General features: G+C 36.7%; 4 protein-coding genes across 10 annotated transcripts in view; 1 reads left to right on the forward strand and 3 right to left on the reverse strand.

Moving 5' to 3' along the window:
- Nucleotides 1-1,768: 1,768 nt before the first annotated feature.
- Nucleotides 1,769-5,016, reverse strand: upp1 (uridine phosphorylase 1). Its single transcript, XM_082149937.1, has 8 exons — nucleotides 4,878-5,016; nucleotides 4,658-4,708; nucleotides 4,152-4,263; nucleotides 3,903-4,061; nucleotides 3,455-3,569; nucleotides 3,082-3,291; nucleotides 2,852-2,998; nucleotides 1,769-2,586 (listed from the first exon to the last, which is right to left on the reverse strand). Exons 2-8 carry the CDS (start codon nucleotides 4,693-4,695, stop codon nucleotides 2,438-2,440), a joined length of 930 nt encoding a protein of 309 aa, XP_082006063.1. The 5' UTR covers nucleotides 4,696-4,708; nucleotides 4,878-5,016; the 3' UTR covers nucleotides 1,769-2,437.
- Nucleotides 4,877-13,773, reverse strand: gra (granulito). Of its 5 annotated transcripts, none has more exons than XM_082149941.1 (8): nucleotides 10,656-13,773; nucleotides 9,498-9,565; nucleotides 9,326-9,354; nucleotides 9,081-9,186; nucleotides 7,550-7,659; nucleotides 7,352-7,416; nucleotides 7,099-7,223; nucleotides 4,877-5,152 (listed from the first exon to the last, which is right to left on the reverse strand). In XM_082149941.1, the coding sequence occupies exons 1-7, from the start codon at nucleotides 10,709-10,711 to the stop codon at nucleotides 7,214-7,216; spliced, it is 444 nt and encodes a 147-aa protein (XP_082006067.1). In that variant the 5' UTR covers nucleotides 10,712-13,773; the 3' UTR covers nucleotides 4,877-5,152; nucleotides 7,099-7,213. The 5 variants fall into 5 exon arrangements, with proteins under 5 accessions (XP_082006067.1, XP_082006068.1, XP_082006066.1 ...); XM_082149942.1 differs by having other exon boundaries at nucleotides 9,507-9,568; XM_082149940.1 differs by having other exon boundaries at nucleotides 9,498-9,568.
- A 144-nt stretch (nucleotides 13,774-13,917) lies between these two features.
- On the reverse strand, nucleotides 13,918-18,838 carry rbm12bb (RNA binding motif protein 12Bb). The gene is made up of 2 exons (XM_082149936.1): nucleotides 18,645-18,838; nucleotides 13,918-16,285 (listed from the first exon to the last, which is right to left on the reverse strand). The coding sequence occupies exon 2, from the start codon at nucleotides 16,261-16,263 to the stop codon at nucleotides 14,368-14,370; it is 1,896 nt and encodes a 631-aa protein (XP_082006062.1). The 5' UTR covers nucleotides 16,264-16,285; nucleotides 18,645-18,838; the 3' UTR covers nucleotides 13,918-14,367.
- A 3,198-nt stretch (nucleotides 18,839-22,036) lies between these two features.
- setd2 (SET domain containing 2, histone lysine methyltransferase) overlaps nucleotides 22,037-24,786 on the forward strand; it is a 34,955-nt gene continuing 32,205 nt past the window's right edge. Inside the window, exons 1-2 of one of the 3 annotated variants that reach the window (XM_082149953.1) lie at nucleotides 22,044-22,800; nucleotides 24,527-24,626. The gene's annotated coding sequence lies outside the window, so the exon portion shown is untranslated. Of the gene's footprint in view, nucleotides 22,801-24,526; nucleotides 24,627-24,786 lie in introns of all 3 variants that reach the window. The other 2 variants (XM_082149954.1, XM_082149952.1) reach the window with 2 other exon arrangements.

Consider the following 24,786-nt stretch of genomic DNA (forward strand, 5'->3'; position numbering starts at 1 on the left):
TGACCGAACCAGACCGAGATATTAAACACGAGAATACTCTCTATCAGGCTGACATACACTTTCTCCAGAATGTTTTGACTAACACCGAACTCCTTCAGTTTCCTAATTAAAAACATTCTCTGCCCGGCTTTTTTACAGACGCAATCAGTATTTTCAGTGAAACTTAATTTATCATCCACCTAGATACTTAAAACTGTTTACTATCTCCACTGTTTGACCACAGAGAGTAAGCGACAGGGATGGTTCTGCATGATGTAAAATCAGCTCCTTTGTTTTCACAGCATTGATTGACAGAAAGCTAGACCTACACCATTGCTCCAGCCAGGAAACCTGAGCAAAATAATCAGACACAGCATCAATAACACATCACTCTAATACTGAAGTCCTTGCACTGGCTCCCAGTCAGGTTCTGCGTTGATTTTAAAATCCTTATGCTCACATATAAATCACTGCATGGCCTGGCCCCTCAGATCTGTCTGCGCTTATAATACATTTACATTACATTTACATTTATTCATTTAGCTGACGCTTTTATACAAAGCGACTTACAATTGCTATATATGTCAGAGGTCGCACGCCTCTGGAGCAACTAGGGGTTAAGTGTCTTGCTCAGGGACACATTGGTGTCTCACAGTGGATTCGAACCCGGGTCTCTCACACCAAAGGCATGTGTCTTATCCATTGCGCTACCACCACCCCTAATATTCCTAAGCATCATTTGCTCATATTTTCATAGACTCTGGAACCCTTCTCATAGAGATACATAGCATTTTTTTCTTAAATTGTATGTTTTTAAATATATATATATATATATATTTTTACACTTTCTCTGCTTTGTTTCTCTATCAGTGAATTTATTTTTTATTGTGTAAAGTGCCTTGAGAAGGTGCTATATAAAATAAAGTTTATTATTATTATGTGCTTTTTTACAATAACTTAATTTGTGAGAGAAGGATGTAAATTATGTTTTGTCGCAATTTTAAGCAATGTTACATTTTTGTAATGGACCCTTTTCACAGACTGTGATGACACGTTTTAATGGTCATCAGCAACGTAAATCCTGCAAAAATCCTTTTTTTACATTTATGTACATTTATAATATAGGCTACTATACTTTGTATTATGTTACCTTTGCAATAAATGATAAAAAAAAAAAAAACTAGTTAACGGCACTGGGTGTTTTTAATACAGCGTCTATGGGAGTGAAGGTAAAATCGACATCATCCTCTCTTCTGACTGCCGTTTTCAATCTCCATCTATTTTTTACTCTTTTTGAAAGGTGTGAAAACACTATTACAGAGTTTTTCTTTTGCTATTTGAGCAAATGGGAACACAAAAATATATATTTAAAGTTTACCCAACTATGATGACTTCCGCTTCTGAGAAACCCGGAAATGTGAAAAGGGTTAATAGAGAAACCAAGCATAATTAAACAAATGAAATAGATGTAATATGCTAAAATTGTGACATTGTTTCATTTCAAATGTTGGATAAAGTCATAAAGGTCTAAACCACCATGCTAGGTTAATTTTATGTTAGTAACAGTAAATATACAGTATATATATCAAATATATCTAAAAGGCTTGCATACAAACATAATTGCTGTTGAGGCAACTCAGTAGGCTCCGAGACTCAGTCAGACATTTCTATTAATATTCTCTATTACATTTTCATATTTTAATATTCTTCAAGTCTTATTGGACTTTGATGTGCATAATCTTGTCACATTGTTAACACTTGTTTTTTTGCATTTATGAGACAAATTAACTTCATTCAACTTTCATTTATTAAATTATTTTTTTCTCAGAATGGTGTAAAACAAAACATTCAGAGACATAATTAAAATAACACTTTGCATGTTAAACATTGCAAACTTAATTAAATATTGCATAATATTTTAAGACGATTGTGATCATTACAGTAGAATTTTACAAAATTTGTTTGTAGCAAAACCATACAGTGACAAAAATAAGCAAGAGAGATTTACTGTCATTTAAAAAGTCTCTTTGGACTCTTATAAAGTAACTATTGCTAAAACTGCTTAGTTCTCTCTCATTTCTAAAACATTTTTCCCTTTTACACAACTACTTCATCAGGAGTAGTTTAAATACAGCGCATTTTAAAACAATAACAAATAGCCGGTATTTAAGACAAATCAAACCGTCTAGAACATAAAAAACATTTTAAAAAAAGTAAATGAAGCTATTATGTTCAAAACATGATTTTATATGAGCTTGTAAGTAACTGCAGTGTTAAACCGTATAAAATTTTTACGATATTTATGTTACTTTGGTCAACTTATAAGAGCTGCGTTTTTTCTTTTTACCATATATTAATATAATCGTTGTCCTGATCAAAACTGCACTATACTGTTCCCTACCTTCAGCTCAGGACTGTTCTGAAAGTTTGCTTGGAAAGCTTTCTGACTAGTAGTGAACTAGCTTTTCTTGGAGTCTTTCAGCTTCTTTTTGATGTAATGTCCGACCAGGGCCTGAGGTCGCTCCTGGTAGTTTTTCAGGACGTCATGAGAGCTGGTCAGCTGGTCTCCTTTCAGTCTGTCCAGCAGTGTTACACAAACAACCGCAGCTGAAAATAGAGGAAAAAAGCTCTTTCATATTATCAAATCTCAACCCATCCACAATAAACAACATTAGCAGGCTTAATGCCTGACAAGAGGTCAAAAGCAGTCAGCTCAAACAGACTAACTGCAATAAAAGATCATAAACCTCTAGCACCCATTTCAAATGCATAAACGCCCATTTGCATTAACCTAAACAACCAATGGAACAACACAAACTCGTGGATGTATTACTCATTAACTTGAAGAATTGGTGTGTTAAAGACGACATACCTCGAAGATTGCTCAGTTTGCACATGGCCGCAAACACAGACGACTCCATCTCAATGTTACGAACCCCAGCGGCATAGGCTTCAGCAAGATATCTCTGTTTATCTTCTTCGCTGTACGAGCAGAAGGCCCCATCCAGCCGTGCTTGACCTGTACAAAGACAGCAAACACCTCAGTGCAAAATGATCATAATATTCTATTATATTTAAGAGTGTATTTGAAAATAATTCTACCTTCGTAGAAGTCAAGGGTGCACATTGTGTTACCAATGACGGTGTCAAACTCTGCAAGGTCTTTGCCACACTGAAGCAGCTCCTCTGCAAGTTCCCCGTCGAGTTCTGTGCTCCTGACCACTGGTTTACCCAGGATGATCTGCTCAAAGCGAGGCTGAAACACAGAATCCACCGACTCTTTGGTAATCAATACAGTCCCTGGCTTTAAACCTGACAAAAGACAGACAAAAAAACAGCTCAAAGACAACTCTGAGACTTAGGAAATGATTCACAAAAATCCCCTGGTTTACAACACCACGGTGAGGTCAGAGCTGATTTTGAAAGCATGGAAACACCCTTTTGATTAAGCAGTTCAATAGTAAATGCAGTGTACCTATTCCACCTGACGTTCCGATGCGCACTACGGTGACATCAGTGCAGCGGGCATGGTACAGGAGCTTGATAAGCTCATGCAACATTATAGAGATTGATGGGATGCCCATACCATGCTAAAACAGAGAATATTCAATGTAAATATTCAGAAAAACTTCATTTGCAATGACAGAGCGCAATCTAAATTTAATTACGGCCTGATTGAACGGGATGGTGTAGACCTGAAAAAAAATTAAGCACGTAAACGCCTGAACGTGATTTCTCAGTCAGATTCAAAATTATCTTGTGCACATTCATTTCCATTAAAATGAGTGCATGTAAACATACTTAGTTTCACATAATCCTTTCAGAAATCATTCTTATATGATGAGTTGGTGCTCAAGAAACATTTACTGACCCCAACATTTTGGAATAGTAGTGTGCACATGGACGAGTTTGAGTTCACTCACACTGACAGACAGCACAGGCCCAACTTTGTACATGGCGTAGCGATCGGTTCCTGCACATATATTTGGATATTCTGCATTGGTGCCTGAAAGCCCCAGTTCTTTGGCAATGTATTCAGTGAAAGACTTCATCCTCCATGGACTTCCCCCTACGCACACAAACTGAGACAAAAAGTCCAACCAAGTGAGTTAGACAGACCCAGATCATTCTGAAGGTGTCATGTTTTAGAGTGAAAAGGAAATAAAGTTTACTTTAACATCTCCGAACATCGCTGGCAAGTCGTGAGTGGATGTTCCCAGGTTAAAATGGTAAAGGATGTCATCTGTCATGGAGTCTAAATGGGGATTGTTCACATATATTGACCTATTCAGGTAAAATACAAGTTTGACAGTTAGGTGTGAAACAGCATAGCTGTTGGTTATTGTCCCTAGTATTACGAAAACGGTTTAAAGTAACTCTTTAACAACACACCATAACATTAACAGTCAGTCAGGAGGACTATAACCCAGGGGTCGTGAGAGAACATCATTTCCGTTTTGTATCACTTCTCAAAACTGAATCCAACGTTAATTTAAACGTAACATTTGTGTCCAGCGAATGAAATCTGTCATTTATCCAGTGCGCTATACAATGCTTTGAGTTGGGTAAAGAATATGAAATATTTACATAAATCATTCAATGGTATATCAAACGGAAGGGCTGAAAGCCCATGACAAGGACGTAAATTAACACACTAACACATTAGATTGATTCGTACCTGACGCATGCTCCATTCTTCTCTTCATCCAGCGGCATTTTCAGTTTTCTCCTAAGATGGACACATCAACAGATTACTTTTCCACGTAAAAAAAATCGTCTGGTATAACAAATAAATATTAAGTTACATCTATGCAGAATTAACTTTGTCGAACAATAAAATGTACTGAACAGCATTCCTAAAAGAATAGTCTCTCTCAGTGAAGCTCAGTGTTCGTTACCGTTAGATGTTTATAACGCCTCCTGACTCAGTGTCCACCGGGAAGGTCACTTGATAAAATACGGCCAGTTTCTGTCAGTAGCGGTTGCTGTAAAACATCCGGCTGTGCCGTTGGTGTACGTGACGCCACAGCACGAGTATCGTGTTTTTTTTTTCCACGCAAGACCCGCCTCCTGCGGCAGGATGAGCTCGATGAAGCAACGGATTGGACAGTTGAGAAGTCCTTCATAGCAACTATCAGGATAAGGGCGGGGCCTCGATTCCATAGGCTGGATACTGACGCCGTGACGTCATTCAAAAATCACACAACATTGGGCTAATTTTTCATTTTTAAGATGACCGTCACAAGTTGCTTAATTTACCTGAAATCACGTTACATTAACTATAGATGTGTTACACTAACTTTATAATAATTATAATTTGTATTAATTAATATTTTAATTAATTTTGAACAACAGCTTTTGTTTGATATGCAATCAATGCAATAAAATGTGTACATTTAAAATATATCACACACGTTTGGAAACATTATTTTTAATGCTTTTGAAAGAAGTCTTGTACGCTCATCAAGCCTCCATTTATTTGATCAAAATACAGAAAGAAAAAAAAAGAAATATTGTGAAATATTACAATTTAAAATAATGGTTTTCTATTTTAATATACTTTGAAATATAATTTATTTCTGTGATGCAAAGCTGAATTTTCAGCATCATTAAATCAGTCTTCACGATACTTCAGAAATCATTCTAATATGCAGATTTTTTTATAACCTGTGATACTTCGTTCTTTCGGTATTCTTTTAATGAATAAAAAGTAAAAAAAAAAAAAAAAAAAGATTAGTATTTATTTAGAAGAGAAACCTTTTGTAACTTTACACTACCATTCAAAAGTTTGAGGTCAGTTCATTTTTTTTTAAAGAAATTAAAACTTTTATTTAGCAAGGATGTGTTAAATTGAAAAAAGTGATAGTAAAGATTTCTATTTTGAATAAATGCTGTTCTTTTTTACTTTTTATTCACAGGGTTATCACAGGTTCCAAAAAAAATTAAGCAGCACAAATGTTTCCAACATTGATAATAAATCAATCAGCATATTGGAATGATTTCTGAAGGATCATGTGACACTGAAGACTGGAGTAATGATGCTGAAACTTCAGCTTTGGATCAAAGAAATAAATTATATTTTAAATTATATTACAATAGAAAACAATTATTTTAAATTGTAATAATATTTGGCAATATTAAAAAAAATGCTGTATTTTTTATCAAATAAATGCAGGCTTGATGAGCATAAGAGACTTCTTTCAAAAACATGAATAATAATAATAATAATAATAATATTATTATTATTATTATTATAATAATATATATATATATATATATATATATATATATATATATATATATATATATATAAAAATGCAAGAAATTCAATAAAACAATAAAGCACATCCTTGCATAAGATCCAGAGTGGTTGATTATTTTTACATTTTTAGCAACCCCTAATAACACAATATTAAAATACTGAAAGGGCTACAGTACTGTAACAAACACTTATTCTGTGCTCTAATCCACTTTACAGCAGTGAATTAAATACATTTCAAACATAGGCAAAGGCATATGTAAACAAAAGAGATCTATTTTCGAGTGTCATGCTTGCAAAAAAAGAGAAAATAACTTACTGTACCTTAAAAAAAAAAAAGCTTATTATTACCCATCCACAGGCTCAATAATTGTCAAAAAATTCTGTTTTGCTTGCCATAGTGTTCAGTGTTAATACAATTAAGCAAAGTGAACAAATTCCCAATCTGACATATGAACTTGCTAGAAGTCAAACTATAATTCAAAGTGCACTTCACTTCAATCTTAAACACTTCAAGTCCAAATATCCACAATAATTAAATCTTCACACAGCAGATCATGAAACTAGACTAGTAACACAACCTATATTAGGCAAGGATCAAAAGCCTGAGTTCGACATCAACACCGTCAGATAAGGTAAAATGAAAGTCAAGAAAGGACAAAAAGTGAGTTTAAAACAACAAATTAGGCTGTGGAATCTTTTGCAAGGATAAAGGCATCAGTCCTGTTAGTATCATTTAACACTGTACAGTGGACTGGTCAGGAACAAGCATTGCAACACCCACATAGAATACAAATGTGGTCAAGAATTCAAGGACAGTATTTTTTTTTCTTTCTTTACAAAACCTCAGTTGTTTTTACCTTTTATAACAATGAAAGTTAATAAATTAACTTTTTTTTTTTTAACACTTTCCACTTTGGCCCCCATGCACTGCAGTTTTAGACCATTGTATAAAAAGACTTAAGAAATTCCACATTAGGCAGCCCTGTGTAAAGAAATGTAAATAGATAAACTGTTAATCATCCCCTAAGTGAAACCGTTAATATGCAACACACAAAATACTCATTTCAACTCTTGCATTGGTTGTGATCTTAGTTTGATGAATGCACTTACATGTCCTCGTCGTCGTTGTTGTTATTGTAGTTGGTGAAGAAGTATCTGGGCACGGCATTGGTTCTCTAGATTGGGTGAAAAGATGATAATCGGAAGTTGTGCTGTGCATTTTCATTATCACACACACCTATAAAACCATTTTCTGACAAATAAGTGCTTCAAAAAATCTAAATCAAATCAAATCTGTGGATAACTCACTCCATTCTCCAAAACGATTGGATGTTCTGGTAAAAACTCAGGTTTCTTCTTAGCCATTGGACAACTTGCCATCTTGATGAGGAAGTCCCGAGTGTAGCAAATTCTTTCGGCTACAGTAAAAAAAAAAAAAAAAAAAAAAAAATAATAATAATATTATAAGGGCTACTTTAGTAAAAATATTTTAATACTTTAGTTAAATTAAAATATTTAACCTGTACTCATTATTATCATCCCACTGTTTTACTTCTAATTCCAGAATAGTCATCTCCCTAATACTTCTATAAAGTTTATACACTCTTAAAAATAAAGGCTCCAAAAGGCTTTTGCACCAGAGGAACGGTTTCATGGTTCTTATAACTATTGGCAGAAGTACCAGCTTTTTGGTTTGTTCACCCCGCAGGAACTGGGAACAATATAAGTTATAGGAACGCCTTTCAAGTGGTACTCGCTGCGGAGTCAAATGACGTCCAGCTCCACCTCTCTGGACGTCTAATGTGGTGGAGGGACAGAGTTGTGAATAGGGTTAGGGTGTGGTTGGATATTCTAGCTCCACTCATTAGACCCAAATTACATTCGCTCCTCTTCGCTGGACGTCTAGCGAAGGGGAGCTAGATGTAAGCTCCACCCATTGAACTCAATTAGATCCTACTTCAGAGTAGGGTTCGTCCAGGCAAAATAGGAATTTCCAGTGACAGATGGACTGAAGCCAAAGTCCAGGTACTCCTCAACCTTTACACTAGTTGTAGAATACCGCACTTAAATGACGTCGCTGTCGGACGGTTTACATCATTTCAGATTTCCAACTGGTGGTGCAAATGCAACAAGGAAAATGGCCCCAGGAGAATATTTAGTTCTCTGCCCTGCTATGGTGTAAAGGTCCTATAACTACCCAGTGCGAAAGCCCCTAGTGATGCCATATGAGAACCATTTTGGGTTCCCCAAATAATCTTTCATTAAATGGTTCTTAAAATAGTGTGAAGTATATTTTAAATAATCTAAATAACCTTTTTCTGCTATAAAGAACTTTCTGTGCAATAGGCTCTATGCACGATCGCTTCCGCGGTTTGTCTCAGCCCGCCCAGTTACATCCGGTGCTGCGTCGGAAGCCGTTTTTGCATTAGGTGGAGATAATGGCAAATTACACTCGCTGTTTACAAGAACTTGCAGCGGTTAATGTGAATGATGTTAACAATATTGTGAGGCAGTTAGCTGTCACACATAAGAGAAAGAAAGAGAAGGGCTTTAAATTATAAATTTCGAGTTACATCGACAACTTTGAGGGTGAGTATTCTCTCATATCGCGCGAAATCCGACTAGCGAATCAGTTTCTAAAATCGTTGTCTCCGTTTCTGAGAAAATGAATTTTATTAAAGTTTTGCCGCTATACACTTCGCTATAGAATGCTCTATGTGGAAGTAAAGACACTGGCTGAGATCCTACCGGAAATACGTCAGCAGCGTTCGTGCATAGAGCCTATTGAAAGGCTCCATAGATTTTTTTTCCATTGGACCATAAATACCAAATAGAGCACCTTTATTTTGAAGAGTGCTTTGAGGTGGACACATGCCTATCTTCTTTGGTTGAGGACTTTGAAGATGCAGGATTTCATAGAAATGCTCCACTTTAATAATGTTGTCCTGTCAACAGTAAAAACAGTTACCTGACAGAAAAATACACTCTTTCTGAGAAATTTGATAAGAAAAAGAAGAGGCCACCAGCTACAATTAAAATCCAAAACTTGACAATATTATCTTAGGACAATAAAAGTGGACTTACTGGCATAATCTCAGTACAGCTTTGAGGCACTATAAGTGAGATATCCAAAGAAGCATACAAACACACCAACACACACAGAAAAAAAACACATAAGAAATCAAAATTGGCATCAAATGAAACAGTGACACAGTGTTTTGCATTTTTAAGAATCAAACTTAGTGAGAACATTCACATTTTGAACCTTGACGGCGCAGTGGCCTTGCTGGTTCCAGATGTTTTACAATCCTCTTGTCCATTCTTCTGCTTAAGGACAAACATTTCAGCATATTAATGTGTGACAAACATTCATGAAGTAATAAATGCATGTTTTCTCATTTGCATTTTCATCAATTTCCATTGACAAGTAAATTCTGGGCATTTTCCGACTCCACATGGATGGACGAGATCAACTAGAAGAATTAGCCACAATTTTTTCTTTTCAAATTATTCTGTCTAAAAGCCATAACATTATAGAATTAAAGTTCAGAATGTTTACTCAAGTACTCAAATGTCAGTTTTCTTCCCACAAAGAGCCCTCCCCTACTTTTAAGGATCAAGTCTGAGTAAAACTGGAATTTAAGCTCATAAATAGCTTTATATGACTTTATCAGAATATCCTTTTCATGCCCTTGTGAAGTCAATTAGATCGGTTAACATGCTATTTGGATTACCATCATTTATTGTTTAGGCTAGCCTATTTAAATGCAATTTTCAAGATGCCCATAAAGGGCATATTTTAGTTTAAGTAAATATTGGTTATTTGTAGATCACCAATAGCTGTTTTCTGGGCTTCTGTTATCACGGTTTAACTGGGTATTATCCTGATTCACACTCAGACAAATAACCTGTCCAGTGTGCATTACAACTGAGGCAGATGGTCACCAATCTAGTGCAAGGTGGTGCATTCAGATCTGTTGCTGCATTTTTAGCAATGCAAATACAAAAACCCCTGGAAAAGTTATGATGATAGATTATAAGCTACCAAACGCAAATTTTATTCAGCTTTAATTCAGTAATATTTCACACGACGCATAAGTCATGAAAAAATACTTTTTGAAAACCATCGAAGTGTCCTGCAGAGCTGTAAAAACTAGAACGGCGCATACCATTGTTAAATAAAACCGACATACGTGTAAAATATAAAAAAATAAAGGTGGCGTGAACTTTATCATTTGACTCAATCGGCATCAACGGTGCTGCTAGCTGCTAGCCACCATGACTGCGAACTTTTCCCTTGATAATCACATTTTTCTCTCTCCACATAACATCTTTACGATAGACAAAAATGTAAAAGAATTTTACCACACAATCAGTCTAAAATAAACGAGTAAATATAATAATGGCAACTTACATGTTGTTCTCACTGTAGCGTCCAGCCTCAGTCACCGCGCTGTAGATCTCTGTCATTTCCAAACAAATTCATTCCGCCTGAGCTCGTGACTCCATCTGTGCGTTCATTATCACTGAACTCACCCAACATCACATATAGAAAATAATAATAATTATTATTATTGTGCTTATCCACATCTTTGATTGTCAGCAAGTTTTGCAAAAAAAAAAGAAAGAAAAAAAATTGTTTATTTTAATACTTTTTTTTCAAGGTCGTCCCAAAAACAATTTTATGATATGCAAATGCAATTATTCATAAAATGTATCTAGTACACCCACTGATATAGGTATAAATGAATCCTCGAGGAAAGGTTTTGAGTTATGATTTGGTCATGAGGTTTATAAGCATTCACTAAGGTAAACTGTCCAGAAGGCAAGTTCTTCATTGAACTAGTAGGCTAGGCTACCTGATTCTTGGTCTGGTGAACTTGTGAACTCTGGTAAGAGGCCAAAAACACTGGTTCCATGGTCTGTTGTTCAAGTCAGTTTGTTTAGTTGGAAGCCCAAGCTTTGACTGCCAGCCTGCTGAACAAACTTTTCAAACTAGTTTTGAGAAACAAAGGCTTATTGTTCCCCCTTTTCACCTGTGCACCAACTTCTCACCCAGACCTTTGCTTTAGGTTTACTTGACTATGCACAAAACCTTTGCACTGGCCATTTTGACCCAATAGTATGACCTCAATACCAACCTGTTGCTTGTGCACTTGTTTCCTGCAACCCTTCTGTCAATATCTGACAATAGAAATCACAATGATGCACATAGGCCAACTAGCTCGTTCTTTGCGTAAAATCTCTGAGTTTAACTCCTATAATTTATGCCTTTTTGGTTGCACCCTACATGTGACAATATGACCATTGTCTTTAGTGTATTATATGATTTTTGCACCCTTTTCACACATGGTGTCCCAAACTCTTCAAAATTATTACGAACCATCTACAGGATTTGCATTACCTTCTTACTTTTCTTTTTTAAGGATAAGGCCCACTTCTACCATAGCAGTGTTTTTTGGTTTGTTTTTTTGGTTTGTTTTTTACAGGATCCGTTGTGCTGCAGTTCCCTCTAGTGGCCTCTTCTTTTTCAGTAGATTATATGAGTATGAAAAGCTGTTGTGGGTTGTATTTGACTGTTTGCTGTTAAAATTGCTGTCAACTGCGGTTTGAATTACCTGGAAAAATGGCCCCATGACAATGAGCTACAGTTTGTAAGGCAAAATGAAAAAAAGCCTGAATGCTGATAAATAGTTTCACCACTTGTGAACAGCATGCTGTGAAAAAACTAAATGGAATAAGCATAATATAATTTATACAATCTACATATAAATAGGCATATACATATAATTCATTAAATACTGATTCAGTTGCTTCAAATAGACAATTGATGTTGTGATGCTTAATGCTGCATGGTACGCCTACAGAAACCTAGTTATGTGCAATTTTTTATTATTTCACATTATTAGTCACAGTAATAATGTGAAATAATGTGTGATCAGTATGGCATTAAAACACATTTTATAGGCTGCATCCAAAAATCAGAACATTAGTGTTCATAAAAAATCCACGCAACTCAAAAGCAAATAGTCCCTTTTTCTAAAAATAAGGATATTCTTATAATAAATAATAAATATATTCCTATATTTACATATAGCCCACTCACAAAACTTTGCACACGCGTCAGAAATTTGATGTTTCACTATGAAACAGGAATTTGTTGTAACTCGGACATACAGTGTCCGATCTGCCCCAAACTTCACATGTTTTATTAAAGTCCTGGCCTGAAGACAACAGGAAATGACACGTTTTACACTGTGATTAACTCCTTATAGAGATTTAACCAGTTCAGCATCATATATGGTCAGTCTAATCTTAAGGCCTTAGCGGTGGTAAATTGTGAAGATCTTGAGTTTTCGCTGAAGGGTGTGTCCGACCTTTACATGTTTGATAAGAGTCCTGTCCTGAAGACAGCCACATGCCAATATTAAGCTATAGTAATAGCGCCACCTGCTGGTGGCAGGAAGTGTGGCAAATACAAATGACTTTGACATAGTCCTCCTATATATCTACTGCCCACCGTGCTCTGTTTTCCTAAAGGCGCCGGGTGGCGGTGGCATGGGTGCGAGGGCCCTTTTCATCGCTGCTTGCAGCTTTAATTTAAATTCCTTTTTCTTTTTTTCTAAAAATGTTCCTTAAATTTACTTCATCACATCAACAAATGTTATGAGAAAACCTTTGAAACATGGAATAATAATAATAAATATATAATTACACATTATGTGGTTTAGCTGTTGCCACCAGATCTTTCCCTATCCACCTTAGTTTTTCACACAAAATTAAACTATTTCCTGTGAATCTTTGAGACTTCTGATTCATTAACTACTAAACTAGAAGAATAACAAAGTGTCGTAAATGGTGAAACTATTTGCACTACAGTGTTTATATGATTAAGATTAGTTCAAATATGATTGCAAATACCAGTTTGCTGCATCGAGCACTGCAGCATAATGGACTTATTTTGTACAGCTAAAATAACTGGAAGCAGCTGGCACCGGAAGCCTTGCACATTTCAAGGTAAAAATGGCTGTGTCCGTGCTTGTGTTAAAAAAATGTGGATAGATCAGGGGTAGCCAACCCTTCTCCTGGAAGGCTATCATCCTGAACTGGCTAATCAAGGGCTGCATCCGAAATAACATGCTTCCAAACTACATGGTAGGCAAAAACAGTAAGCCTATGTGACTAGTAGTATGTCTGAATTCACAGGACTCATACAAGAGTTGGCAAAAAAGTACTTAGTTGACCTACTACTTCTGGCGAGATTCTGAAATGAAGCCACTGGAGAGGATTTGTGAATGGCAGGGAAGGGACGCAACTGATGGTGATAGGTCATTTGAGTTAGGGTTACATTCATACTACACACATTCAAAATAACTTTAAAAATTACTTGGTTACCCCTAATAGGAACATACTGAGAGAGCGAGCGCTTTCAGATGCAGTCTGTGTTCAGGATTCCGTCTTGTTAATAAAAGTCAAGTGAGTTGGAGCAGGGTTAAAACTGAAGTCTGAAGAAAGGTAGCCCTCCAGCTGCTGGGTTATTCAGTTCTGGGTTAAGTATTCAGACTTAATGAAAATATTGTTATTACTGGATTGCAAATTAACCCATACCAACTGTGAATAATAAACCCGCTGGGGAGCACCGCAAGAAAAGAAAAAAACACACACTTAGAAAGAAATCAGAAGAACAAGCTGATGTCTTTAATTGCATTGAACACGAAATTACAGTTTTTATGGTTGTAGGAGGAAATTCACAATCTCACAATGTTAAGAAGATTCTTTTAAATCTGCTTTTATCTGCAAACCACACATTACTGACATCTGTACAGTGAAATTTCATTAGATTAGAAAAGTCATTACTCTTTCATTACTCTTTATTCTTTCAAAAGTCATTACTCTTTATTTAACAGCACAAATAATACTGAGTCTAGATACTGTCACTGACATGCATACAAATGCATAATTTCCGAATAGTCAAGATAAGGTATGAATCTAAATTAAAGCAATATTTTAAAAAAGAAAAGAAAAAGAAAACAAGCACTTGTCAAATCACTGAAAATGCACATACAACTTATAAGAGAAAGAAACAAAAGCACAAGTTTCATCAAAACTGTAGCCCAAAAGCATATCTAATCAAACACAATCTGAATCTTCCTGGTGCCAATTGGTCTTCCATTCAATTCTTGAAGAGCAGTGAGCGCCTCCCTGTAGGATTCGAACACTACGGTTGCAGCACGCCTGGGAGCTCCATTTCTGTCATACTGCAATGAAGCAGATCCTGGAATCAATCTGTATCCATAGAAGAAATCATAAATCTCATCGATCCTTATCTGAGAGGGTAGATTGAGCAATTTAACACCGGTCGGACCATCAAGTTGTTGGTCAGGTGATCCATAACGTTGACCTCCATTACCATCCAGTCCGGGCCCAAATGCATTATTGCGGCCAAAATTAGGCTCAAAGCGATCATGACCTCCATAATCCTGGCGCAAATTAGGCTGCATCTCACAATCATCTCGAGGCATCTGGGTGTTCGAAAAACGAGGACCATCATTCAAAATTTCGTTCCTTTCTTGTGGGCTAACCGTCAACTGCTCATTCACACCAAAATTCTGCATCTGGGCCATCGTTATGCACTTAAGCATGACCTCGGATCCAAGAAACCTCTGTCCGTTTAGGGACTGTGCCGTCATGGCTTCCTTCTCAGACTGGAAGATCACCAACGCCTCACCGAGCCCAGCTCCTCTTTCGTCATGCAATAAGACAACCCTATCCTCTGAAAGTGGAAATCCATGAAAGAAGTCCATGATCTCCACCTTGCGAACATCAAACGGGAGATTGCGTACGTAGACACACCTCAACTGAGAGTCAGGAGTGTTTCGTTGAGGCTGGGGCACTTCAGCTGATCGTCTCGACCCTTTCACCTCCTCTCTCTCGTCAATGGACGATTCCAACAAGGTGACCATTTTCTCCTTGGAGATGGGTGACACGTACACTACCTTATGCAGCAACAATTCCTTATTATGAGCCAAGCCAGCACAATAGTCTGTGAGATTTCTAAACACCACAACAGCCGATTTGGTCTTATCGTCCTTTTTTTGGGAAAAGATAATAATCTGGTCATCCTTCAAAGTAACCGGATGAAGAAACATCCTCAAATCCCTCTTTTCAACCGCATGAGGCAAGTTCTCAAACATGACACAGTATTCTTCGTGAGGGGGCGAGCGTGATCTAGACCTGAAGGAAACGGGAGATCGAGATCTCGTTCGCTCTAAGGACGGCCTTTTCCGAATGTCCTGTCTAGGGACACCTCCTGCTGCCAGCCACTGCTCCTCGGAGCATCTTGATAGTTGTATATACCGTGCCCCCATGTATAGTCGATCCCTTTTCAGACCTTCGATTACATCCTCTTTGGAAGCCAAGCGCACAATACTTTGTCCATTGAACGTTCCTCGGGGGTTTCTCAAAAACAGAACATCTTCAATCTTTATCCCACTGAAAAATGTATGGACGTCGTCCTTTGTTGCAGAGAATGGCATCCCTGTCAATTTTAAGTAAAGATCCGCTCTCTCTGGCACTTCTGCTTCTCTCTGGTGTCGTATCTCACTGAATGAAGATGGAGAGGGCCTGTTCCTTGTGTCTTGATGATCCGGCCTTCGTACGTCTACTCTTATGTCTTTATTGAATGGCAGAGGACCTCGTTCCGCAGAAGGTCTTTTGACACCCTCCTTGTACATTCCCCTGCCTTTTAACTCAGACCTTCTAGTGCTTTCCTCGAGAACACTCTGCATTTCTGACTTGCTACTCAGGAGCAAGTTGACAGGAGAGCCCTTAATGCAGCCCCCTGAGCGCGCCATCGCTCGTCTTGCATCTTCATCAGATGCAAATATTATAAAAGCTTCCTCAAGCTCCCCACCAATTATATGAACCCCACCATCAGGGATTCTGAGCCCAGTGAAGAAATTGCGAATGTCCTCAGAACCAGCCGTGATTCTGAGTCCCTGTAATCGGATGACCACAGCCATGATGGAGCACACACAACAGCACCTGCAGACAAAAGGGGTACATATAATAGCGTTATCGCTGACACAACCATTGCCTCCATATAACAATTTTCAAACCGAGGTTAAACCACAAAATTAGGAGAAACAAACCTCTCACGGCCAATAAATATAGCTAACAACAATAACAGCCAGTTTGCAGCAAGTAATAACGTGCTTCTGATCCAGAAAAACAAGATAACGTGCCTCGGATTAACAGGAAAGACTAGTTTTCCAACCTTTAACCTCGTTCTTTCAGCTTCCGCATGCAAATGTGCAAGTAATATGAACTCCATTCACAAATACATCAGCTGACCGCACTATCAAGAGAGAAACATCATAAAAAATGTATACAAGTAACAATAAATTACAAATATCACTGCTAGCATCCATACACATATTGCAGATGCTTAACTGTAAAATACTTTGTCCTTTTAAATTCTATTAGCTACTGTTTTATATATCCACAATTTCCAACAGAAACCGATCAACAGCAACTCATTAAGTATTTAAAATAACAAGGCACTTTACATGAAGCTCAACAGCCACTTACAAACTGCACAGCCATCAAACCAAATAACAAAACAACAGCCCAATACATCACACACACAATTCCACTTCACCGGTGTGCAAACTGTGAATTATAAAAGCTTTTAAATCAGTGGTTCTCAAGCAGGGGCCTGGGCCCACAAGGGGGCCTCAGCAAAGACGACATAGATTATTTGTGCTATTCATGCCATAAGAATGAGGAAGGAAAGAGGGGAACAAGATCGGCAAAGGACCACAAGCTAAAAAAAAAAGTTTGACTCAAGTAGGGATGCATCGAAATTTCGGCCACGGAAAATTATTGGCCGAAAATGGCTTTTTTCCGGTTTTTGGCCAAAAATATATGCTGCAACGCCCCTCAGTGTTCAGCGCCCGGGTTTCACTCTCGCTCTAGCCGTTATCACTGCGCAGTGTGACGCTCTTCTCAATATTCCGCTATATGCATGCTCGTCAGGAAAGCAAAATCATATAGCCATTCTGGGGAAACCTGGTAAAATAACGCCACCCTCTCGTTCACTGATCCACTTCCTGCTATGCTCTGCTCACATGCTCTGATAACAATTGCTTTGTATGAATATACATTATTTGGATAATTGGTAAAAAATTAAATAATGATAAATATGATTGTTCCATAAAACTGGATAAAGAATAATATATTGATATTAAATAAATATATTTTCAGTTCAATTTTAGACTAACTTTTTTAAAATAAAAGTGTGATTATTTTATTGGCTTGCATTTTTTTAAAATTCAGTATCATTTTTTTTATTAAAAAGTATTATATTAATAAAATTATCCCCCCCAAAAAGCTCATTTTAAAAAATAAATAAATATTTTTTTAAAAGCATTCATGTGCATCCAGAACTTTTGTCACAGAATTTTCTTTTCAGGGCATCCCTAGATTTAAGTCATTACAGCAGAAGAATTTAAAGAAATATCAGCCTTCACTGTTTTGCGTAATGGGGGCCCTTGGGGTAGAAAAGAGTGAGAACTACTGTTTTAAATGCGAATTATGAGATTAAGAAATGCAATACCCTTCAGCAAACTTGCCATTTTATTGCCCATAAAACACACATACAGCTCACACCACATTTACATCTCAAGTATCCAGGAAAAAATATTTTCTACAAACTTCTCTATTAGAAAAAAGTCAATTTAAGACTGTCAATTCCCAATGTCACAGAGCCCATCCACTAGGAACAGTAAACAAGTCCTATTTTCAGTTGCAATACTCTTCAGATAAAAGAAAGAGGTGTTTTTACAACTCGAATTCACAACCAAGTTTCCCATTTCGCTGCACTTCTTTATGTAACCAATACAAGACTGAGGGCGCATTTTCACACACACAAAAACCAGTGTCTGTACATGGCTTCCGCTTTCTCATCCGGTAAAAATAAAAAAATCCGTGGTGCATAAAATCCCCTCTTTAAATTCAAACGATTTTATAACACTGGCTACAATTACAAACTTATTTTCGACAAGTAGACCTCTGTAGTATCCCTCGTGCTTTCTATTTGTGTTGAACCGCGAGCTCTGTGCTTTCAGAATCAAAACTGCGCCGAATCAAACAGCTAGCATTCACGAGCGTCGTCGAATACAGCCGAACCAACCAACCCAACTGTTTTAATAAGTACAATATAAGTTTATACACAATGACGAACACTCGGCAACAAACATATGACATAAAGAGCAACGTCAATTCCGTCATAACAAAAAAACATTGGAGTAAACAAAGAGTGCAGCAGCTGTCTTCCGTAGTATCGGCAATGCTAAACGTGAGAGGCCCAGAATGTGAAGCGCACAATATTAATCAAACTTACACAAAACAAAGATATCAATCCTTTCCAAATATAAAGGAATGCGAAACTAATGCCGATCTGCGGTGTCGTATATCCGATTCCAATCGTGACTAAACAACAGTTTCGATGTTTGTTATATCTGACGCAAGGACGAACCGAAAGAAACTAGAGCATCCGCATCTCCTCCAACGCCATCTGTAAAACTACGGAAGCCCGGAGGCGCTGAACACAAAAACGCAACCGAGAAACATAGACGAGGCACAATAGACGCCTGTCTGATCATTCTAGAATATCTCCAATATCTTCAACGACCCATTTCCTACGAATAAATGATACCTCTCAAAAGATGTAGGCCTATACAAAATTGCAGACTACAAATATATTATTTATTGAACGTTCTATTTATAAAATGTATATTTAATGGCTATAAAGTGTAATGTGGTGTAAAATACATTTTATTTCATCTTGAATACCAGTGTATACAACTTTATATTTACAGATAAGTTCAAACTGTATTTGAAACATATTTTTTTAACATCTCCCTACACCTGGACAAAACATGACATTTAAAAAAAAAAAAGTTGAAATGTGATATATAAAATGTTTTTTTTTTTAAATTTAAAAAATAAATAATGAAACATTATGCCAAATTCTATGCTTACATATACTAAGCCTACGATTATTTAATTTTCTTTTCTTTTTTTAATTTCTGACAGTTACACAACCTAGAAATTTTGACTAGCTTATATTATATTATCAACTATTGACTATATTAATATTACACATTTAAAAAATATGCTTTGATGACAATGGAAATTCTCTTTTTAGGGACATATGTTTACACAGGTTCTGTGGGTTCCTGCTGCCATAACCATGTCTTGAACATGGGAGATGGTGACCTATGACATATTATGTTGAATATCAAGTTTTTTTGTGTGCATGTTTGTTAATGAGGGATTTGAGTGCACATTGTTTTAGATTTATGGAGTAAACATATATTTTTTTAATTTTGAAGTTAAAAGGAAAAAGTAGACCTTTGCGGTAAGATGGGCTAGTGGTGGTGCCGTCTATTTAGATTCCATCTAAATATGGGCTGTATTTAAGTCATAGAATAAATGTAAATTTCAGATGAATCTCTTTTAGAGCTGGGATTTGGCTTTGTCTGTTTTGATCAATTGTTCAATTAAATGTCAAACCACAATTTTAAATATAGTTGATTCAGTATTTTATATTAATTACATTTTATATTGATTCTGCAAAAGTTTGTCTTAGGAGGCCCTTTACACGTCACCATTTTCAAATTAAAACCGGAAAAATGTTTATGCATTTTGACCGTTCATTTACACGATATTGGCGTTTTGGGGGCCTGAAAATGCAAACTTCAAACATGAAAAGCAGATTGGCCCCCCTTGTCTATACTGGTTAAACGACCCTATACTTGTTTCACGGTTGGTACAACAACAAGCAAATGACGCCTGTAATCTAGAAATTTACAAACAACCTGATTTCAGAATAGTCCTCTGAGCAGATCCCTTTAACTGAGATAGGGCTACAACAAAGGGTTACTGATTCAGTGGTCCATTGAACACAATGATGCCCTCATTTTAACCTCTGTTAGGCTTTAGAAATGATAAAGGGGTTGTGCTGGTTACCCTGTCCAGCTGCCAACACTGCCTAAATAATCATACTGAGCCTGGTGCTGAGATACCATATTCACAAATAAATAAAAAATGATAGAAAATCAGGAAAAAGGTAGCATAGATAAAACACAGGAATTAACTGAAAAAGAAAATACAGTAAATGAGTCAAAAAAGGTCTGTCATCAAGTTGGAATTTTGAAGTGTTCTCACTGTGAACTCTCACTAAAGACAAACATACCAAACAAAATATGTTTAGACAGACACGGCCATTTGAAGATAACAACAAAACATCAGACCTGTAGAAGAGAGAAAATGTACAGAATTACAAACAATTCATCAAGTGTGAGACTTTTGAAGACAAGAAAGAGTCCTGCACAGTACAAGATGGATTAGGCAGGGCTATTTCCACTACGAGGCTCCACCTGGAACTGTCAGGATGTTTCCCACTGGAAACTCATCACAAATTTCCTCATGAAGCTAAGAGCAATGACTGAACAGTGAGATAAAGCAGACACAGATAACCAACACACTTTACATTATGTACTTCGATCAGCAAGGCTTGTGCATCATCACCAAACCAAACACCATGTTATTACAAAATAATCCTGCTACTGTTTTTTTTTATATATTTTAATCTTTTTATGAGCCCAAATATTTTTACATTTCAGCTGAAATTGGTAATGAAGTTACTAAGTAAAGACGATAGACTCTCAAGCTCTAAACACAAACTAGCAAGTTAACCATGTTTGGAAATGAATAGACCCCAGAAGAGATAGACATCAAAATGTTTAAGACATGCCTTTATTTGAAGAGCCAATGTCCATACCTGTGGCTTGAGATCTCTGCTAGTAATTCTGTGTGAGAATATCTGCCTTTAATTGTTTTATTAGTAACTAAACTAACTGAGTGAATTGCCGACCACAGAAAACATCAAACACAACAGCTATTGTGCAATTAGACATTTAGTTAAAAATTACCTACCAGTAGGTATCTGTGGCATCACTATGCAAAGCATTTGACAATTTGTATACACTGAATGTCTTTTAAAATACTTTATATATAGTCTGAGTGCAATGATAAACCCTACTGGTTATTTTAAAGACTGGCAAAAATGACAAGGAATGGTTCAAAACGAGATCACTGGAAGGGCTTTTCATAAAACCAGACACAATATATTATAAATTAAATATTTTATTAAGATACTGCTGAATACAACAGATGGAGAAAAGTCAGCATTTCCAAAGCTTTTATCTGCATCCATATAAACCACAAGCTGTTTAACATTGATTTCTTAAAACTAACAATTTATATATTATTGTATATAGTATTTTATGTTACTAATACTTATTTTAATTACTAGTAGTTAGTGATCTAATGGTATTCAACTAGTCACTAGTATTATTCATATTATATATTAGAAATGGAAATAGTAACAAAGAAACAAGTACTAACAGTAATGAATGGTTTGGTAAGGCAAGATAAAGTGAAACAAGCATCAGAAACAACTGAAGCATTTACCAGTCTTAAGTGAATAATTGATATCTGGACCACAGCTAAAATATGGCAAAATTAGTAATTTGATACTATTAAAACTGAATAGTCATTTGCTATTATTTGGAAAGTGAGTAGTAGCAAAGTAATAAATGCAAGTATATTGATTAGATAACCTACTACTATTTATTTCTTTGCTACAACTTTCCCAATAGCGACAAATGGGCCTATTCAGTTTCTAGTGAAATTAAATTGAAAAATATATAGTCACAATTGGATTACTTACCACTGGAACTAGTAACATTAAAATCGATTCTAGTTTGTGTTAAATAATAAACTGCTTGCCATATACAACTTGCCAATTTTCCTCCGAATTTCACATTTCCCTGATACTACTAAAGATGCTGAACTGACTTCTTGGGGTTCCCACACCACTGAATGCCTATCCGGGTTCCATGTTGTCTGTCTGACCAAAAGCATTGCACTAAATAGTCTTTAGCTGAGCCTGTCGCGCGTTCTCTTTGCATTAAAACTATTTGATTCCACGTTATCTAGTAATGGAAGATTTCGTAGCTTAACAAAGGCCCCAAGATCGTCGACTAGGATCGTCATCAGTCCCTCTGGACAGCAGAGACATCAGTCGACCTTCTTCTTCACTGCATGAGCTGTGGCTCGCAACGAGAGAGGAGGAGCCGCGAGTCCCGCGACCGGTGCATCGCATATCGACTCCGCCAGATCATCTGAGGCTGCCCTACTACACCATGAAACAAAAAGGATGGTGCCTTCCACAACCCGCTTCGTACTGATAAACCAGTAGTACAGTACAGAGGAGTCGTCTAATGTGTATTTATTTGATCACCGTGGACCGAGCATTAAACGCAAGCATTTGGATCTAGCTGCATGCTATCTAACACCAGGCGAATTGTTGACCCGTGTGGATTTGACGTCTGTGTTCTGCTGGATGTTTAGGGAGAAAACAAGTGAAAGAAACTGCCATCATTGTCCTACAAGATGGAGTGCTTGACCGAACTGGAGAAGTATACGAAGTAAGTACTTTACAGCTGCTGTGCGTTTGTTTTGGTACATAAAACATACCCAATGAAAACCTACATGCACTACAGATTTTAACCAGTTAGCCATTGAGCTATCTATATAGTCCCTTTACTGCTAACTCGCTAACCGAACGCTCACGGTGACCCGTTTTCATGGGTTCAGAGCATAAACCGTAGGTCAAACTGTACATTTTGGTTTGTAGAGAAAAGGGCATTGTAGATAACCCGTTAAGCTTAACAAATTGATTCGGTTATGAAAAATAAACAATCATAGACGTTTCAAATGGGTGACCATAGCGACAGTTCACTGTTAGCCAGCGAGCCGAGGGAACTAACGTTACTACATGCAGGGACCGATCAAAAAATGTAAGTAAGATTATATAAAATGTGATGGTCTTTGCTGCTGGAAATTCACAGAATGTCTAAAATATTATTAGACAATATTGTAATGTCAATGTATATCGAATGTCCTGGATACACAAGTGAAAATAGATGCAGCGAGGCCTCCGTGTAGGCCTCATATCCACGAGGTAAATTTTTTAGCTGCCCGCGCGCGGTTTAGGGCCAGCTCGTTTACATTATGAACCAGACAGTCATTGCTGGAGTTACTGGTAACTAACCGAAGGCCGTGTTATTAAATAACCTCAGTTTCGTTATGGTCGTCCACAGCAATAATTGAACTGAGACATCTGTAGACAAAACATTGCTATGTTGTGCAAACAAATGTCACCCACATGCGCTCCTCTGCCGTATTTAAGCATTTATTTTGCCACTTAACCACAACATGTCGATTTATAATCCTTTATTATATGATCAACGATCAAGCTATAATTATTGGACATAACAAACGACATAATCCAATCTTACTCATTTATGTCAGAACCCATATTGTGCGTCCAGGGCACGTAGTTTACCTTTCACATTTGAGACAAAAGGCAGTTTGTCCTGCTGAGCCAGATAAGTGCTCTTCCCTCCACTTCTGTCTGCTGCTACAAGCAGCCAGATGACCATTTCAATTCTACATTTTCTCGTTTTGACAAGCATAGCAAATCTAAGGCTTTAACTATTATTATTCTTAAAGATATTAAAAATCAAACTTGAAATTAATGAATAGCCTATTACAATTAACTGCATATGCATGAATATCCTTTCATATGCAAAATGCTTAATATGACATGTAGGCTGAATATGAAAAGTCATTTTGTAAATCCATGAATAACACAGAAGTAATTTACCAGCCAGAAACATGGAACAAACACTAGACCAAATATTGTTTTACTATAAGCAGCCATATTAATATTCAAGACAAGTGACAGATTAATTTGCAGCAGAATATTGTAAAGATAGTTTTGACAGCTAAATGAAAAGTGTTTCCCTTTTGAAATGTCAATAAGCTTATTTAATTTACTGTCTTAAAGGGATAGTTCACCCAAAAAAGTCTCATCATTTACTCACCCTTATGTTGTTCCAAACCTGTATGAGTGCCTTTCTTCTGCTGAACACAAAATCTGTTTTGAAGAATGTTGGTAACCAGTAGAGGGTAGCCATTGACTTGCATAGTGTTTTTTTCCTACTGTGCTAAGCGTCAACTGTCTTGTTACCAAAATTCTTCAGAAAATCTTCTTTTTTGTTCAACAGATGAAAGAAACTCATACAGGTTTGGAACAACGTAAAGGCCCCGATATACTCACAACAAAGTTCTTTTTCGTTTTTCATTTAGGGGTAAAACGAAGTTCGAAATACGTGTGCAGCGATATACTGTTATCAAACATCTGACGCCGCCGACTCTGATGAGAGGAGAACGCTGTTTAGATGAATATGTAAATATGTGCTGCACACTATCCTCTCAATCACAAAATTAATACACAACAAAATTAAGAAAACAGCAAGCATTTTATTAAAGCATAAGAAAAGCATATGATCATAGCATTGTGGATATTTTAAAGTCACGTTTATTTACATATCACTTTATACAATAGA

The sequence above is a fragment of the Leuciscus leuciscus genome (genome assembly GCF_965113295.1).
Source record: "Leuciscus leuciscus genome assembly, chromosome: 20".
Classification (NCBI taxonomy): domain Eukaryota; kingdom Metazoa; phylum Chordata; class Actinopteri; order Cypriniformes; family Leuciscidae; genus Leuciscus; species Leuciscus leuciscus.